The sequence below is a fragment of the Xiphophorus hellerii genome, chromosome 1 (assembly GCF_003331165.1).
Source record: "Xiphophorus hellerii strain 12219 chromosome 1, Xiphophorus_hellerii-4.1, whole genome shotgun sequence".
Classification (NCBI taxonomy): Eukaryota; Metazoa; Chordata; class Actinopteri; order Cyprinodontiformes; family Poeciliidae; genus Xiphophorus; species Xiphophorus hellerii.
Window position 1 is genome coordinate 8,562,236 of NC_045672.1, and position 17,766 is coordinate 8,580,001.

Genomic DNA, 17,766 nt, shown 5'->3' on the forward strand with positions numbered 1-17,766 from the left:
ATAAATTATGTATATCTCTCCTGTTTTTTTAAATAAAAAAATTAGTTTTGACCTTTTCCCCATGCAGACATGAAAAATGTCACAAGAAACACAAAGAAAATATTCATTTTTAAGACAACATTTTTAATTGCAGAAGAGTTAAAAAAAAATCAATAAAGATTTTCAATCAAAGTTGTCGTTTATCCTCCCTTTGCATTGCTTCAAAGTAACCATCTGATTTTTACTAATTCATTCTTTAGAACTGAACTGAACAAATGGCTTTACGGTCGGCTCCTTCTTTAGAGATGTATTTGCAGAAAAGTTGGCGGAAGAAAAATGTACAAACTTTTTTTTTTGCAGTCAGTCAACCGAATTTACCTTTGCAACAATAATAAAATCTGCATTGCTAATAAAATAGTTGTCAACCACCACTGTAGGTAACTAGTGGGAACTCATCCACTCTTGTGCGTGGCAACAACACTGCAGGACAAACGGATTTATCTCTCTAAGATTATAATTTCGTGCGTTTACAGGAAGTATGAAAGAAAAAAAAAAAAGCATGTTCTAACCAAAACTCTCTTTCTCGATAAATACACTTCACTTTACACAGAAAAAAAACATCAGTCGCCAGCAACGTCCTCTCAGCGGGGGTTCAATTTCATGAGCGAAAATGACAGGGTGTTTTTTTTTTTTTTTTTTTCATTTCAACTTCAGGGTTAAGCCCCGCCCCCTTGCGACTCGTCTCCTTGGAAACAGCGACAGTAAGCGAGGATAAAACTTACTTCATAAAAGGTTGTTTGGTGAAACAATGAGGAAAAGCCTCACTAAGACAGGTATTTGGTTCGTAGTTTTTTGCTAGTTGTTGATGTGTTTGTTATTTTAAACGTGAAGCATTTTAAAAATAGCCATATGCTTACACTAGTTTGTTTGTTTGTTTTTTTTTAGCTTTCTAGCATTCCGAGTTAGCAGCACCTATCAGGTAAAGCACTCACCGTCTGCTCAGGTATTCTTTGTTTCTGTGAACTTTGGAACAACGGTGTTTTAAAATAATAAAAATAATAATGTGGCTCTTTTGTGTTTGTTTTGCTTCTGTCAACACTTTCCTTAATTTAGCTCATTTTAATTGTTCATTGAAAGCCACAACGTTATCAGTTCGATAAGTTTGACTGTTTAATGTTAATCAAAGCTTGATGGACTTTGAGGAGTTCGAGAGCACACCTGAAGGCGGGTCTCTGAAGTCTGGACTCTTCGATGTGATCCTCCGCAGTTTTGATGAAACAGAGGGTAAGAAGCAGCTTCGAGCTTCAGGCTAAAGCTATATGGAAAAAAAAAAAAACAACACATACTGAAGTACATACGCAGAATTAAAAGACTCATTTTTCCCCTCCTTGTCTGAAGTTAAATCAAACCAAACTTGTCTTGTTTTAGGTCAGATTTAGTCGGATTTACCAAAAAAATATATATTTCTGCTTGCTAAATGTCACAATAATGAGAGAAAGGATATGTCAAAGATTTGTCTTTTATTAATGTCTTCAAAATCAGAGGAGGAAGAGGAAGAGGAAGAGGTGGTGGAGGTGGAGGATGTATATTTTCATGAAGAGCCAGCCCCTCCTCCTGATTTGGACTGGTTGGAGGAATTATCTGAGTAAGTATTTCTATTATTCATTGATTTACTAATATTTATCCAGTTCTGCACCTTTCCACTTCTCTCTGTTATAGTGGTCCCAGTATGGAACTGTTTGACATCAAACACTTTATTATCTAGTTTATCAAGCACTGACAACTTCTATTTTCGCCATCATATGCTCAGAGAGCAACCAGACTCTCCAAGAATAACTGCAGTAAGTGCAGTGCCAGACAAAATTATTGGCACGGCCAGTTAAAGAGCTGTAAAAAACAAACAAACCACAAAAAAAACCAAAAAACAATCCCTCTTTTATTGCAGTAGCCTAATCTCATTGTGAAGAACAATCCAATCTTTAATTTGGGTTTATTTTGTTTTTATCAAAACCACAGGTGGCTTAGTTAAATTATGGGATAATGGTTCCACTCCCAATATATTTGCTGTGAATATTATGTATTTATTTTGACTGTTTGATACGCATTTCTAGGATCTCAGTTAGTGACTATTAACTGACTGTATTGTGTCCTTGAAGTAGAAATATAACAAGAAACTGAGGGCGGTTTCCTTTATCCTGTGGCCATTAGTCTGTATAAGGTCTCATATTAATTGTGCAACCATGTGAGCAGAATGGAAAGGGAATAAAAAGTAGCCAATACTTACTGGTAGAGATTTGATTCTTAAAGGGACAGTGTTAGGTAGAATCAACTTTTTTGAGCTTGTTATGTAATGCTGCTACCATAAACATAAGGTTTATGCTTGCCTTGATTGTTTCATGCATGTTTGTGGAAAGTCCTTCAATCTCCCGTGGCAACCATTCAGCAGTGGAAAATGCCTCGGTGGACCAAACGTTGCCTTTGAGGCTCAGCTCCCCCCTTGGAGCTGCAGTTTCCGAGCATCCGCCTCACTGGGCAGCTCTCCCCCCGTGGCTCCCCGCTCAGCTCCCTCAGACTAGCCAGCAGCAATCAGCAAACAACTGCATCTGCTGAGCTCACTATAGCTCACTATAGGAGCTAATCTCACTGCAACCTTGGTGAAAATGTCCTTTAAGGGTCAACAGAGGAGCGATGTGTGATGACTTTCTGAAGGCGGATTTTCAGAACGAACAGGAGTTCTTAAAAAGACAAAGGCCCAATTTCAAGGCTTTAAATTGCGAAATCAAATTTCTTTTAAGTCATATTACATATAAATAGCATTCTTACAGCAACTCAAATTAACCGTTTCTCGATTGTGCTACAAAATGGCACTGTGTGCTTGGAAAATACATAATAATCCCAACCAAGGAAACCAATGAAATCTGCAGATCACAAAGTCTCCCTTACAATCATTAAATGCTATCCACATGCCAAGCTGTTTTTTGGGGGAGTTCTGCCAGAAAAGAAGCAGTAACTAATGTAAACACGGAGTTGGAACTTTAACTTGAACTCTGTGCTAGAATTTGGCATGAAACCAAGGACGATTATGAGGAAAAGCACCTCATGCCTGCTGTAAAGTTTTGTGGTGGATCTTTGTTGCCTCTGCCAATCAACTCTAAGGTCTCCTTGTCTGAATATTCCACCTTAGTAAATGTCATACATACATACAGTTAATTTAGCTAAAATGTATTATTTCATCACATTAGATGTTCCCCCCACCCCACTTGATAAATCTGCTTAATTAAAGCTTGGATTACTTAACAGTTTTCATTGTGAGAATCTGTAACTGCAGTAAACCAGGTCACAGTTGCTACCAAAAACTGTGGCCAGCACCGTAAATTCTTATATTTACATAACTCACATCCAGGATGTACATTAACTATGCAATACATTTTCCTCATGTGTCCTTCTTCGTCATTCCCAAGTGAGAGCGAGGGCAAGGGCGATGGCGCCGGCGACTTTGCACCTGTGGCCAACAATAGCAAGCAGAGGAGTTTTGCCGAGATAGCACGGATGTTCAAGCTGAAACGAAACCTGGACCAGATGGACTCGTTTTATCGACAGAAGGAGCATGACGTGCAGAAAACCAGGTCTGGACCTGCCACTCATCGACCTCTAGAGCTAACTTTCCTGTTTAGCCCGGATCAAATTGCATGTGCCTCTCTGGAATTGGCAAACACCTCCACATTACACATCCACGCCAGGTCTCATTGTCTCAAATGGTTTGTGTTGAGGTTTGAGGCTTTGTACAGGTTGGTTCCTTTGTTTTGTTTTGTTTTTCCTGTTTTCCATAATCTTCGCTCTGTTGCCCTTATCACATGGGGGAAATCATTTTTGGACCAATTGATTCAGCAATTTGTGGGAAATCATTCCTGCCAGAGAGCGAACATTTCTAGTAATGACCTCTCCCTCCACTTTTCTTCCCTGTTTTTATTTGTCTCCATGGCAAGCCATTAAGCACCTGATGAACTGTGATGCAGTCTCCATAGAAATGTCAGTCATCATCATTCAGCACAAAGCAGCAGTGGTCAGTGTGGAGCTTTAGTGCTCTCTGACTAAGCATCGGTTTTATGGAACATAAGCACAGCTGGCTTTCAAACGGTCTGCATCTGTTATGTTACAGTCTGCATCGGTTTCCTCTATCAGGAGCATTTTCCATCAGTCACAGAATGTAGCTTTTTTTTTTCCCCTCCCTGAAGAAAACAAGTAATAATTTCAGCATTTTACACCAATCAAAATAAATTTTTCAACTTCCAGAATATACTGACTAAATTAGTTTATTTTTTTTTAGGATTCAACCGTTGCACATTTTGCCACATTTCAAAAGAAAATAAGGAAGTTTGTGTATATTCAAGTTTGTGGATTTAACATGTCAAGATGTAAAATGAAAAAAAAACTTTCACCAGTGTAGCTTTTCATTTTTCAACTTTTTTTTTTTCTTTTTAGAGAAAAGCTGAACATTTGCTGTCATGATATAAAATGCTGCTTGGAGCAGAAGGACCAACTGGAGTGGGAAATAGAGCAGCAGAAGGCAAACGACAACAGGTGAATATAAAATAAATAAATTCATCTGCACCAGGGGTGGGCATTTACTGCAGTCCTTTAAGTAAGTAGCATCCTGAAGAAGCCTATTTCAAATAGAACAGTATTTGTGTCTGTGAGGCTACGAATGCTGTGCCATGCAGTCTCAGCTATACAGTTATCTAAAAAAAAGGTTATAGATGGCATTTTCTTCACTCATTCCTGTTCTTAATTAACAGTGTGGTGGTGTTTCGACTGAGAACCCAGCATGAGTTGTTGTGTCAAAACCTGCAGAAGGAAGAAAAGCTGGAAGGCCAAATCCACACCAAACTGAGGCAACAAGAGTGGGTTCAACGTGAAGACGGTTTGTTTGTTCCAACATGGTTTGACAGGCACTCCAACTGCATGAAAAGGGCAGTTCTCTCATTAGCTCTGATTTGCCCACTGCCTCTGCTTTGAGGAAGTACAAAAAGGAATGAGAAATACGAGGAATAACTTCGCAACCAAGAGAAAGACTTTACTGTCGAGAGTTTCTTATGTTATTATTGCTGAGTTGTAGATAAATTGAAGTTGGTTTTTATTTCCAAACATCGCAAAACTATTTTTCAGTTTTAATGTTTGATAAAGCCTTGCAGACTCCTATCTGCAGTTCCATGTTAAGAGCCTAGACTAAATCCCGCATTAACAAGTACGTCGGTACATTTTGTTCTGCTTACTTCTAAATTTCTCCTCTCCTAAGAATGGAGCTGAATATGATTGAGGTGCAGCTTGGCAACGTCTCCAAAGTCCACCAAGAGATGGAGGAAGATGAGCAGCTCTTCGAGGTCCTTAAAGCACAGAAGGCGGTAACAAGGTTGGAGCAGGAGAGGAAAGTCAGCCAAAACCGTCAACGCAGGATGAAGCTTTTCATGGAGTAGGGCCAACGACAGCTTGCGTCGTTCATCACACTGAAACAGAATGCATACGTTATCATTTCCTGATCTTTGTTTCTCAATTGATCAAACCCTTTTGTTTTCCAGGCATATAGGAGTAAGGAAAACACATTTCCTTAATGTTTTGAAATCTTGTTTGTGTTCTGATAGTGAACAGGCAGCCAAGCTGAGGAAGGAGGAGATCGAATGTCAAAGGAAGACTGAAGAGTTTCGAGCAAACCGAAAGATAGCTGCCAAGTACTTGAGGCAGAGCAATAAAAGGTAATCCTCAATAAACCCCAAACAGAGTTACGTCGCAACAAGACAGTCACTGTCTATGACTTTTAGGAGAGTCGGTCTGTCCTATTGATTGTTCACTGGTGCAGCGTCAGTGTATTAAACGGAAAATAGACAGGACATATGTAGGGGCTTTGATTCCAACACCAGTGTTGTAGATGAGAACGAAAGGGATCAAAATCTGGTACTAGTTCATAATATGGGCATCGTGGCTTCTGTCCACTTTAATAAATAAAACTGATCTGTCACTTGTGCGCCTGTACAAGATTTTTATTGCTTATTTGCATATATCATCAATGGGAAACAGGCCCTTTCTGTGTTGTCCACTGTGTAAGTACGGTAAGAAATGAGTTGAGTCATTAAGTAATGACTCAACTAGGCTTCTAATTTTCATGTTGCTACTGCAGTACTGAAGAGTTATTTAGCTGTTTTCTTCACTACATTTAATCATCTCTAGTTTAAAATCTGAAATACTTAGATTGCTAAAATGCAAACTGGATCATTCAAACTGGATAATGCAAAATGGAGAATTATTTACGACGCAAGTTCAGGTTTATGAAAACCGTACTGTATTACGGAATCCAAAAAAGGAGATGTTTCAATGTTTTTCTTTTGGTATCAGACTATCTCACTGACAGAAAATGCAAAATATAGATGGGTCAAACCCTGGACCTAATTGTGGTATATTGACATTAGTTTGTAAGGAGCATAGGATTTTTACAACTGCCGCCTCTGGTCAAATAAAAATTTACCACAAACTCAAAAGCAGACACTGTGTTGCTACTGTCTGAATAAGCTTTGCTTACCTTTCTTTGTAGCTGCTTTGTCTGCATCAGCTGTTTAGTTAGGAATGCTAAGCAACATTTTTGACAGTTCCAGTACACTCATTATAGGGCAAGTGTGATAACAATTAGAGTGTTATTTTAAAGTGTTGAAATTCACATCTTTTCCGTGTGCAAGAACCTATATCACCAAGACACAGTCACAAGACGTAAAAATAAAGAACGGATAGCTTTGTCAAATCACATCTCAGGTCTAAGGCTTTGTGCTGCGTGTGGAGTTTGCTCCTCTGCCGGAGAGCAAACGCACTCATGTTTTCTCTACACCTCTACGCCACTGTTTGTGTGCATTTTATTTCTAGGTTACATCAGCAAGTGGCGGAGAAGGAGCAGCAGAACAGGGAGTTTATCGAAAGGAGGATACAGGCTGTTGAATCTCTAAAGTCTAACATAGCAGCCAATCAAGTAAGCAGCAGAACAGAACCTAAGTGTTTTATTTTTTGTTTCAGATTTTTTTTTTTTTCCTGCAGATGCCTTATGAGGCCTATTTATACGTTGTCATTTTAGAGTTATTAAAAGGAACAACAAAATTGAAAACTTTTTGTCTGTTTTAATGAAATGTTTGTTTTTGTTTTTTATTATGCATGCATATGGCATGCAGCCTGTGTGAATGATACATACTTCCCCTGACGTATGTATTTTCCAATTAAAGATAATTATGCTTCTGTCAAATATATCACTCCTAACTTAGCTCTGTTACTTTAGGAGAGTTTACGTGGTCAGCAAAAAAGAGCCAAAAAAAAAGTCCTGAAGAAAGAACAAGACGAAAGACAACTAAAAGCTTCCCTGGAGGCTCAAGGCTTCAACGGTTTCAAACATGTGTACCTGAAGAGACAGCTAGAGGAGGCAAAACGAAAACAACAGTATGTCCTCTTCTCTCCTCTTCTTTCCTTAGCTACATGTATGTCCTCTACTCCCACTCTGTGCAGCAGCGTGTGGGTGTTTACTCTCTGTGTGCTGAGGAATACATGACCCCATTTCAGCATAATGCAGTGTTGTTGATTTACACCTCTAAGGGAATTCGAAGAGAGCCAGAAGTCAAAGAGACTGGAGATTGTTGCAAAAATGCTTCAGGAGGAACAGCTGGTCAAGAAGAGGAGCAAGGCACCGCCTCCCAATCTCTCATCTCATGACAAGTTCTCATCTTTGAGGCAAGGAAGAGAGGTGCTCCTGTCTCATCTGGAGCCTAAGCCTCCATCAGCCCCTCCATCAACAATGTTGGTGAGAAGGTCTCAGCGTCTATGATGCTATTGTGTCCCATTAATTATTAACATACCTAGAAGTTTTTCACATTTTGGCATTTAATAACTGCCAAAGTTCAATACTTTTTCCTGGGATTTTATATGATTGACAGCAGAAAATAGTGACTAACAGAAGAAAAGAGCATCATATTTGAACATCCTCTTAACAATGACAAATAGTCTGAGAAGTGTGGTGTGCATTTGCATTTAGCTATGTTTTCTCGGATACCCTTAAATAAACGCCTTTAGAAACTCAAATGCCTTGTTTCTAAATACACTCTGCCTCAGTACAGATACAGCTGTTTTGGTTGATGAAAGAGAGTTTTAAGGGTTCATTCACTACCAGCCCTGTTCAGTCCGCTTCAAAACAAACTCTGAACCTCTCACACTGTGCATACGCCAACACGGAAGTGGAAGTCAAAAATAATGTCTTTTACACTTTTTACCGCACAGAATGGTAAGGATTGGGAATCATTTGAGTTTGTGGAGGATCCTCTCATTCTCAGGCGAGCATTTCCTTATTTGCAAAATGTTCTTCTTCTTGTTCTTTGCGGTTCTGATTTCAAGAGTACGACGCCCCTAATATGTGAGAAGTTATCATTTGTGAACTGTGAATTATTAAACCCTGCGATGTAGTCGTACAGTTTGAGTTGGAGCTAAAGACAGCTACTGTAAGAGTCATGCTGTGTAAGCTCAGCTTTAGACGTCACAAAAGACTTTACACTGGTGTGAAGGCTCGCCTTCCAGCAGGACAGCAATTCTAAACACAAAGCCATAGCAATGGGTTGGTTTAACACGTAAAATGGGAGCGTGATACAATAAATGAGCTGTTCCGTGACAAAATGTGAAAAGGTTCAAGGGGTATTATGGAACCTTGGCACGACGATGTTTGTATGTGAGGTCACAAATGTGTTTCTTTACATTTTCCCAGCATAAGAGAGAGTACAGTACCATCTACGAGTCTTCTTCAACCTCCTCTGACGGCGAAAACTTTGAAATGGAAATGGAGGAAATTGTTCACAAACGCACTGACTACACCACCCCTGCTGACTTCCTCGCTAGAGCCAGAATTTTCCGGGCTGTGGGAACAAGAATGCAAGGTGCGCTAAAACACCACAACCTTTCAGTCTAAAGCAAATTCATCTGAACTGCTAAATATAAAGAGCCATAAATCATGTACTATTCAGCAGCCACGTAAATATTCTGCAGGGAGCAGCAAAGGCTCCAAATGCTTGGTGGAGAGGTTTTTATTGAGGTGTTGGGATCAGGATGGTATATCATATGAACCACCTCATGCCTACAGTGAATCTTATTTCTGGCAGGTGAAGAGACATAGAATAACACAATCTGTCAGGTCAGGTAGCACAAACCTGTGTGAAACTCAGCTAAAGTATCTGAGATGCTTGCCCACATGGATAGACATCTCCCAGGAGACCAAACTTAATCAGTAAATTTCAGGTGTGTTCACATTACAAAAATCATTCCTCTGAAGGACTCCAGCTTGATCGAAAATACATACCTGTAAAGTTTAGGCACTGTGTATGCTAGAGTTTTGGTATTTTTCTGTTGACACAGTGTGTCAAAAAACAGATGGATAAATATAACATCACATTTACAGTGTCACCAAGAGCACACTTTGTGATGATGGCACACATTTCGACTGACACACACACTATTCGTAAGTGACAATAATATCCACCTGCCAGCTTCGGTGTTATATTTAGGAACAGCTTCTACTTCTATTTTACTTTTGTAAATCTCTGTCTAAAATGATGACGATAACAAACACAATGGTTATTTAATTACTCAAATTATGCTAAAGCTTATTTTTAAATGTATTTTTATTATTTTTCTAAGAATACAATAGACCTAAACATCGAGAATTAAAGCAAAGCACAGACACGGAATAACAAGGTAGGAGATTAAACCTGCACTTGTTCTTTCCATGTACAGGGGAGATTATATTTTCCAAAGATATAGGTTTCAGTTCTTATCTTCAAAACAAAAGTTTATGGGGTTCCATCACTACTACAGATTATAACTGTTAAAGTTTTGCGCAGATATTAATATGCAATGTTGCATGTCTGTTCACTGACAGATGTTGTTATTGTAGTACTCAAGCACCCAGGCAAAGATTGCTGTAATACACATGGAGAACTAAGTCCAGGGACCAACATAATATAAAAAAAAATCTAAGGCAAGAAGTGCAGGTCATGCAATTGAAATAAATCCCCAAAACACAGACTGGTAACTGTGAAACAGGAATATGTGGGAGACAACCCGATTGAGAGCAGCTGAGGAAGAAGATCAGTGATGAAGGGAATGAAAGGGAATGAATGGAAGAACAGAAATAGAAAGTCAGACTACAAACTGTAGAACAGTAGAACAGTTCTACAGTAGAACTGTAGAACAGTATCCAAACATAACATTACCAAACATAACATTAATCTTTCATGAGAAAGATTCAAAATGTACAGGAGATAGGGAAACTTAAACAGCAGAAAAATAAAAATGCTAGCAAACCTAGTTATCAGTGTGTCCAAAATGTGTCCGTTCTGCCAACTTGTTTCTTTTTTTTCTTTTTTTTTTTTGAAAACTTGATAATAAACTGAGGTGGTAATTAAAATAAGTACTTTGGGAACCTTTTCTTTAGGCAACAGAAACATTACGAAAATTTTACTGAGCTCCTGGACTGGAAAAAGGAACATATTAAATATTTATGTACCAGACGCAAATACCCAGTGCAGCATTGGATGTACTGTAACATTTAACAATAGAAGAAAAAGATTCAGGGTTGTTATTTGTAGAAAATCCCCAGTCACCTTTAAACCATCCTTTCAAACTTTTAAATCAATTCAACTGTAGGTAGCAAGAGAATATCTCGTGGAACTACGCTTAAAGAACTCCTTAAAGTAACTATTAACTATTACATGTACTTTTCAGCAATCACCAAAAGTTTAGAAAGAACAACAAGAGTAGGAGTGTCTCTGAATTAGCTCACTGCCACAGAGGTGAGTTGGCTCACTGTCTTATTCAGCATCCTAAAGTAGTTGAAATGAAGGGCGACAGGCTTCGCTTCCCATTGCGTTGGTTCCTTTGAGGCTTCAGAGCGAACACAGCGTTACAGCTCAGAGATCTGAGCGTGTGACAAGTCAAGTGGAAGGGATCTCTCCTGCGAACATACAGATCAGACTGATGCCCTCATTAAAGGCTACAGTCCAGTACAGCAGTCAAATACAACAAAACAACAAAGCTAACGAGGTGAATCGTGGGGAAGGAGGATGGCGATTAGATGTTCTCTTTGTAACAAAGTGTTTGCAGCAGTTTGAAAAAAACAAAACTCCAAATACTAGGATACCAGACCACACAGTTTCAGATGTAATTTGAATTATTACATGACCTTTTTGTCATATTTTGGGGAATGAGCTCCATATACAGCTGCTGTTGTATTGTGAGCATGATTTTTTCTAATAATATGACTGAAAGATCAAGGACCTGAAATATGTAATCTCATGTAATGTTAGACAGACTACAAAAAGAGATTATTTGTTTGTTTCTACAGTTTATATAGACATCTAGTGTGGAAGTGTGTTTTCAATAGCTTTTCTTCTGCTTCGTGGTCACAGAAGCCCGTCTTATCTTCTGCAAAGTCAGAAGTTAAGGAAGCTGAATCCAGCATGGACAGCGGGATGTTAAATGCGACTGCCAGAAGGATTCTGAAACAGCCTCCATTCTCCAGTAAGCCAGAAGTCGTCCTCTTTAAGGTACTAACTTTAGTAAAAGTGCCCCCCCAAAAAATATACACAATGTATAACAGCAGTTAATTAATCGTGCAATGTGGAATTTTACATTTTTTTCTGCTGACTGATTTAAGCGATCTGTTTTAGGATTTTGACGTTGGGAAGAGGTATAAGAAGAAAATTGTCCTGACAAACATCTCCTACACTATTAGTGTTTGCAAGTTTATCAGAATCTCTGCAGAGCTTACGGAGTTCATCTCTGTCAAGTAAGCAAAAGAGTAAATAGTTTGTCTGAAACTGTAGCTTGCTGTTTGCTGTTTAACTAAGAAGCTTCCCTTAGCTTCAGTAATGCTTGACGAAGTTTATACTCAAGTTTGGTTGAATATTCAAACATTCAACCAAAAAAAATAAATGTCTTTTTTTGTTTAACTGTCTGTTTTAAATAGGCATAAAAGAGTGACTTGAATTGAAGAAAGTTAATAAAACAACATAGTTTACCAATACAGTTAAAACAAACTGAATCTGATGAAAAATGTACTGTTCCTCTTTTATACAGTGGATGAAAGAAACACAAATCAACAGCACTGCTCACCTCATATAACTTTTATCATATTTAGTCAACCGTGCTCCATGTGTTACATTATTATTATTAGCTATTAAAACTTTATAGAGTTGGTAATCTTTAGAGTGTTGAATTTGCTCTAGAAATGCAGCATAATTGTGATATAGTGGCCTCCTAAATTAACATGTGGAAAAATGGGCATCATCTGTTAAAAGCCTTCAAAACACTTATTATTAGCACTCTCTCTTCCATGAGCAGATAGAAACCCTGCCACCATTTGTCATTTTTAAAAAAAATGATGGAATATGCGTGAACGCAAAGCCTGTCCTCCCACATATGGACGCCGGCTTGGATCACCACGCGCACAGCTCCTCTTATGAGTCCCCGACAAATGAGTCAGTCGATGTTTCTTCTATCTCCTCTCTGTGATGCCTGCCAGCAGCTCACAGACCAAGCAGAGATGCATTGTTCTCCAGGTCACTCTCTGAGGATCGCTTTCCCAATAGGTCTTTCATGGCTTGATGCGGAGACTTCTCTCCTCATTCTGCCTGACTGGATGAAGAGTCTTGTAGGCTATGGGAGGGTCAGCTGGAAACTACTGACACTGTTATGGAGCGCGGGTGCGGGATCACTTGTCTGAATGTATCACCTTCTAGTTCTCCATTCCTTACTCACATGTAACAGACATGAACTTCTGGCCACATTTGGAAACTAACACGCAAAAGATCCCAGCTACATTGGTTGTAGCTGTCTTGGTGTCAACATAGCACGCTAAATCTTAAGTCTTTGCATGTTATATATATTTTTTAAAAATGGGATACAGTGCTTTGCTACTAATTATCAAACCAACTAAATAACAAGGTCAGAAAACAGTTTTAATAAAAAAAATGCAGAGGGAGAGGGAAGTAGGTCAATTATGCTAGCTTGACTTTGACAACATTAACATGCTGCAGAATTTGTTGTGTTTTAGCAAAAGAAGTCGACCCACACACCAACTTTTACAAATTCTCAGTAGAGCAGCTGTTTAAATTAGCTTATCTGCCACACTTTAGATCATTCTTAGCATTCACCTTTTTCCTCCAGACGTTGTTCTACTTTGTCAATAACATTATTTTGACAATAACAATTTGAAGCTTGTGGGTGCAAATGTGGGAACCTGGGGGTGTGAATACTTTCTGAGGACACTTTCCATTATTTCTATCAATTCAGGAAAAAAAACCCAGCAGATTTCTAGTATAATTATTTACTATTGAGATTTTACACTTTCCTCTTTAGGGGCCTTTTTTCTCACTGTTAAGTGGCTTAAACAGCGTTGCCGTGGCCACAAAGGCATAACTTGGCGCCTGGCAAGATGGATTCTCTTGCAGTAATATTCTCTGGTGAAATATAATGTTTACACATCACTTCAGGAAGCAGCATACATCAACAATCGCAGTACAACATCAAAGCCAGGGAACATGATAAACAGCACAGAAATACGATTGTTAATTGTAAAAAAAAAAACAGAACTGGTTATAATTGCAGGGAAGGTAATTATCTTGTTTTACACCTACCTTTGATTATTCATGTGTACTAGTGTGTAAAACCCCGGTTAGTCACACATTCAAACCTACAATACTGAGATCAGTCGTGATGACCACATAGAGCAACACAAACGAGGCTTTTTCACATCAGCCCATGGTTTCCTCTACGCCCCCTGAATTTCTAAAAATGGCTTCCTCCCCTCCAACACCCATTTCAGAGTGGGCTCCACTTCATCGTTTCTCTACTGAGACACAAACCGGGAAAGCCTGGTTTCTGCCAGATTTGGTAAAAAGCCACAGTATAGATGCTGCGTTTAGTGACTCTTCCTAGCACGTGTTAGAAATGGGGGTCTGAGCGGAAAACATCCTTCTGGGTTGTGTGTGTTCCTGAACTCGGATGTGAGATAACAAATAAACCTGTAGAGGAAGTGCTGGAGCAAAAATCTGAGTACATAATAACACTTTTTTTTTTTTCATCTAGTCCAAGTTAAGAATACTTGAAAATTATACAAACATTAGCACTTTATTGTATATCTTGGCAATAAACACTTTCACAAGTTTAAAACATTAACCCAGGTTTTTTTAATATACTCCAAGGAACATTGAAAGATCTAAACTAAATTTCCTCAGGGACTGGTCTATGTTTCTAAAAGCATTTCACTGAAGTTATTTCAACCAAAGGAGATAACCTGCTGGATGCAGGTTGTTCAAACTAAATGTCTTCTTCCTTATTGGGTAAAATTGGGTTAATTTGGTTGTTTACGTGTACTTTAATCACGTTTTCCACAAGAATTTTACATTTATATATTTAAGCATTTCCTAGTAAAGAACTGAATAATTAATGAGGTGTTGAAATGTTCTCATTGACTGTAGATGGTGCGCTCCTCGTTAATGCACAAGATTTGTATGCAAGGGCTTATTTGTGTCATTCTGAAATGTGCAAACGGACAAGATTTGTTTATTTTTTTTTGTATGCCCAAATACTTGAAATGAGTTATGATTAATTTTACTTACAGTAGAAAACCATTTGATGCGTAGATCTGTTTGTTGTTTCAGTACACTTGTTTACGATGGATTTTGAGTTTAAGCGTTTTCTTCTGGGGTCATGTTTATTTCAACAGCAAAATCTGTCGAGTAGTTTCATTGTCAATTCTGTTCAAATTAATATTGCAATATTTGGCCTCAAGAAGGATCTCTAGAGTTGGAAGAAAAACATCTAAAAGTTACTCTTTTAGCTCTTCAGCTGTTTTTTCTCCCCTCTAAAAGAACTAATTTAACGTAGGATAGAGAGTATTTTGGAAATACGTTTTATTTCAGATGTTTAGACACATCCGACACAGTTTTGAAGCTTCTGTAGATTAGTTTTAGAAGTGGCTGTGAATGTGTACGAGGATCTCTAGCTGTGACTTATGAGTAGATTGCTTATTGATTTACTGTGGGTGAAGCCGAGGGGTATTGCTACAACTGTGTAATTCAACACACAGGATTGTCACTGATACTGTAAAACCACATTTTTCAGCCTCATGGTTCCAGTCCTCTGCAGCGGACACGCTGGCCTCATTCGCAGCAGTTTATATAGGGCTGTAGCAGGCTTTTTCAAACTCTGCCTCGCTCAGCATTTAATCCCAAGTGAACTGCTCTATTTTTCTTCGCATGTCTTTTCATGCCACCTGTCTTGAAGTTAGAAAATAGCAAAAGCACTGGTGATTTTTTTTTTTTTACCCGCAGATGAAAAGGGAAATGCTTATGAGGTACAATAAGACGTTTTCCACTTACCACCTAGTGACCAGGTGGGATCCTTTCATACGTTTCCATTTCACAGCAGTAAACTCTGTATCCGCCCCAAGTTCCCCAACTGAGGACTGAACCAACAGCTTCAAATGGGAGGCCAAAATAAACCTACCGTACTGGTCCATTTGCTTACTGTACTTTTCTGTAAGTACAGAAAGATATTCAGACTGTGTGTTGATTTTACAGATTGCCAAATTAGGCATGGCCATTTATTTTATGCAAATTTAACCTGAACAAACGTTTTTCAAAGTGTTAATGTCCACTAAATGTTTTCACGTTTTCTCACGTTACAACCAAAACCTTTGATGCATAAATTTTAATGCGAAGCAATTTATATAATTTATGATTTTAAAAATGTTTCCTCATTTTTCTGCAGAGTAGTAGTAGTAAGTTAGGTGAGACAGAATGTCATTTTCAATTAGGTCTTGCCACAGATTCTTGATTTGATTAAGGTCTGGAAATTGACTGGACCGTTTGCAGAATTATACGTTGACTCAGGTTCCATCAAAATTTTCTGTGCTGTGAATGAAAATAAACGCAAACATCTATAATAAATCACACTTTTACAGATTTGGGAATAGTGAGTAGACGTATGTAGGTTTCTGGGTCATAGACTTTTTTATTTTGACTCTATCCTTGTTTAGTAAATCACAAGGTTCTGTGGGGTTTTTGTACTCTTGAAGAAACCATTTTTGAACCAGGTGAAAGTGAGATCCTTTAAACATTTTAAACCCTAGAACTTAAATTTTTTTTACCATGACTGTAGTTCAGATTTGGAATGAGAATATTACTTGTTCGGTAAGTTGTCTAAAAAGCTATCTTTTATTTGTTTCAGGTTTCAGCCTCCTGGTTCTTTATCTACTGGGATGTCTTGTGAAATGCTGGTTATATTCCATCCTCTGGTAAGTCCTGTGAGCACTTTATTCAGACACCAAGAGGCTGAAAAACATCAAATGTCCTGCATATTGGGACACACTTTCTATGACGCACTTGTAATCATGCAAAGTAATGACTGTTGTTGCTTTGTAAGGTCTTTTAGTGTCTTGTCTTGCCTTTCCTTTTTTTAAATCATTTTTTTAAACTAGTAGTTTGGTACTAAAATAATATCTTCTGTTTGTTAGAACAGAGTTATCTTTCACACTGAAGTGGTTCCAAACCATTTGCCATGTGGGTCCATATTGTTGGGTTGAACGTACATGTGAACTACATTTTTACCCCCAAAAAGTAAACAGGCAAAAGTTTAGTGAAATGAAATGTTTATTTCCTCCTATGTCAGAACCCAATTTCACTTATCTGATCGCTGCAGATTAATGAAGACCTGGAGGGAGAATGTTATTTTGAATCAACCTTTGGTCCCTTCTCTGTGCCGGTCAGATGCACCATAAAGAAATTCAACGTGAGTAGACTCATTAAAAACCAAAAGATTGCTTTTACCTGTTGTTTAATTAGCCTTCTAATCTGATTTGGTTCATTTCTTCTTTTTTTTTTATGCAATATTTTTTTGTCCATTTGTATTGACTCTACCACACATGTACAGTGTGCATCTAGTGCTTAGATATGTGTCTGTTACATAAAATAATAAAATAAATAAATATAAAATAATAATGACACAGGCAAGTCTCAGTTGTACGCTTGGAGACGACATAAAAAATGTGAGTGATAACTTCACAGGTTTGGTACACGGCAGCTCAGTCCAAACAAGCCTAAATCTCGTGGGCATAAAAACTAAGAAGCATCAAAAAAAAAAAAAAAAGGCTATACACTCGAGAGAACAGTGGAGCCGAGTACAACCTGGCACAGGAAAAAACAAGCACATATGGTAGAGATACACACAGGAGAGATGTTTACTCACAGGTGAAACTTCATAGCACTGTCCAAAGGAACAGAAGAGGAACAGGAAAAAGGAGGATACTGAACTATTAGTCACTGTATTTTTTTCATCTTGTTTCATAGGAACAGCACTTCATGACTAAGTTGGTACACCAGTTTAATTAAGCTCACCTTCTTTAATCGGTTTATTTGTTAATGCATCAAAACCTTTGTGAACATGAGGTGGCAGCTTGTCAGTAATTGGCAATTAACTCATCTGACTAAACAGTGTTTATCTGTGGATATTTTCTGTCTAGCCGGAGGTTGACTGCAAGTCTATTGACTTTGGTTCGCACGTTGTCGGCCAGAGTGTTTCACGGACTATAACCCTGACCAACAACGGAGCGCTGGCCAGCTTCTTCAGCATGGGCACCTCCATGCATCTCTCTCCGGCAAGGAAGCATGCCCAGATGCCATCCCAGGATTTTGCCAACACAGATCCGGTCAGCCATCAGTA

General features: G+C 38.4%; 1 protein-coding gene across 1 annotated transcript in view; it reads left to right on the plus strand.

Annotated features, from left to right (window-relative positions):
* The first annotated feature begins 587 nt into the window (after nucleotides 1-587).
* The window catches only part of cfap74 (cilia and flagella associated protein 74), a 54,174-nt gene continuing 36,995 nt past the window's right edge, over nucleotides 588-17,766 (plus strand). Inside the window, 19 exon segments of the mRNA XM_032574319.1 lie at nucleotides 588-812; nucleotides 933-958; nucleotides 1,166-1,263; nucleotides 1,522-1,624; nucleotides 3,441-3,605; nucleotides 4,462-4,560; nucleotides 4,776-4,880; nucleotides 5,276-5,449; nucleotides 5,619-5,729; nucleotides 6,886-6,988; nucleotides 7,289-7,446; nucleotides 7,600-7,804; nucleotides 8,756-8,884; nucleotides 8,886-8,924; nucleotides 11,451-11,588; nucleotides 11,712-11,830; nucleotides 16,276-16,342; nucleotides 16,747-16,836; nucleotides 17,567-17,752. Of these exon segments, the coding sequence (XP_032430210.1) occupies nucleotides 1,170-1,263; nucleotides 1,522-1,624; nucleotides 3,441-3,605; nucleotides 4,462-4,560; nucleotides 4,776-4,880; nucleotides 5,276-5,449; nucleotides 5,619-5,729; nucleotides 6,886-6,988; nucleotides 7,289-7,446; nucleotides 7,600-7,804; nucleotides 8,756-8,884; nucleotides 8,886-8,924; nucleotides 11,451-11,588; nucleotides 11,712-11,830; nucleotides 16,276-16,342; nucleotides 16,747-16,836; nucleotides 17,567-17,752 (2,085 nt within the window). The 5' untranslated portion in view covers nucleotides 588-812; nucleotides 933-958; nucleotides 1,166-1,169.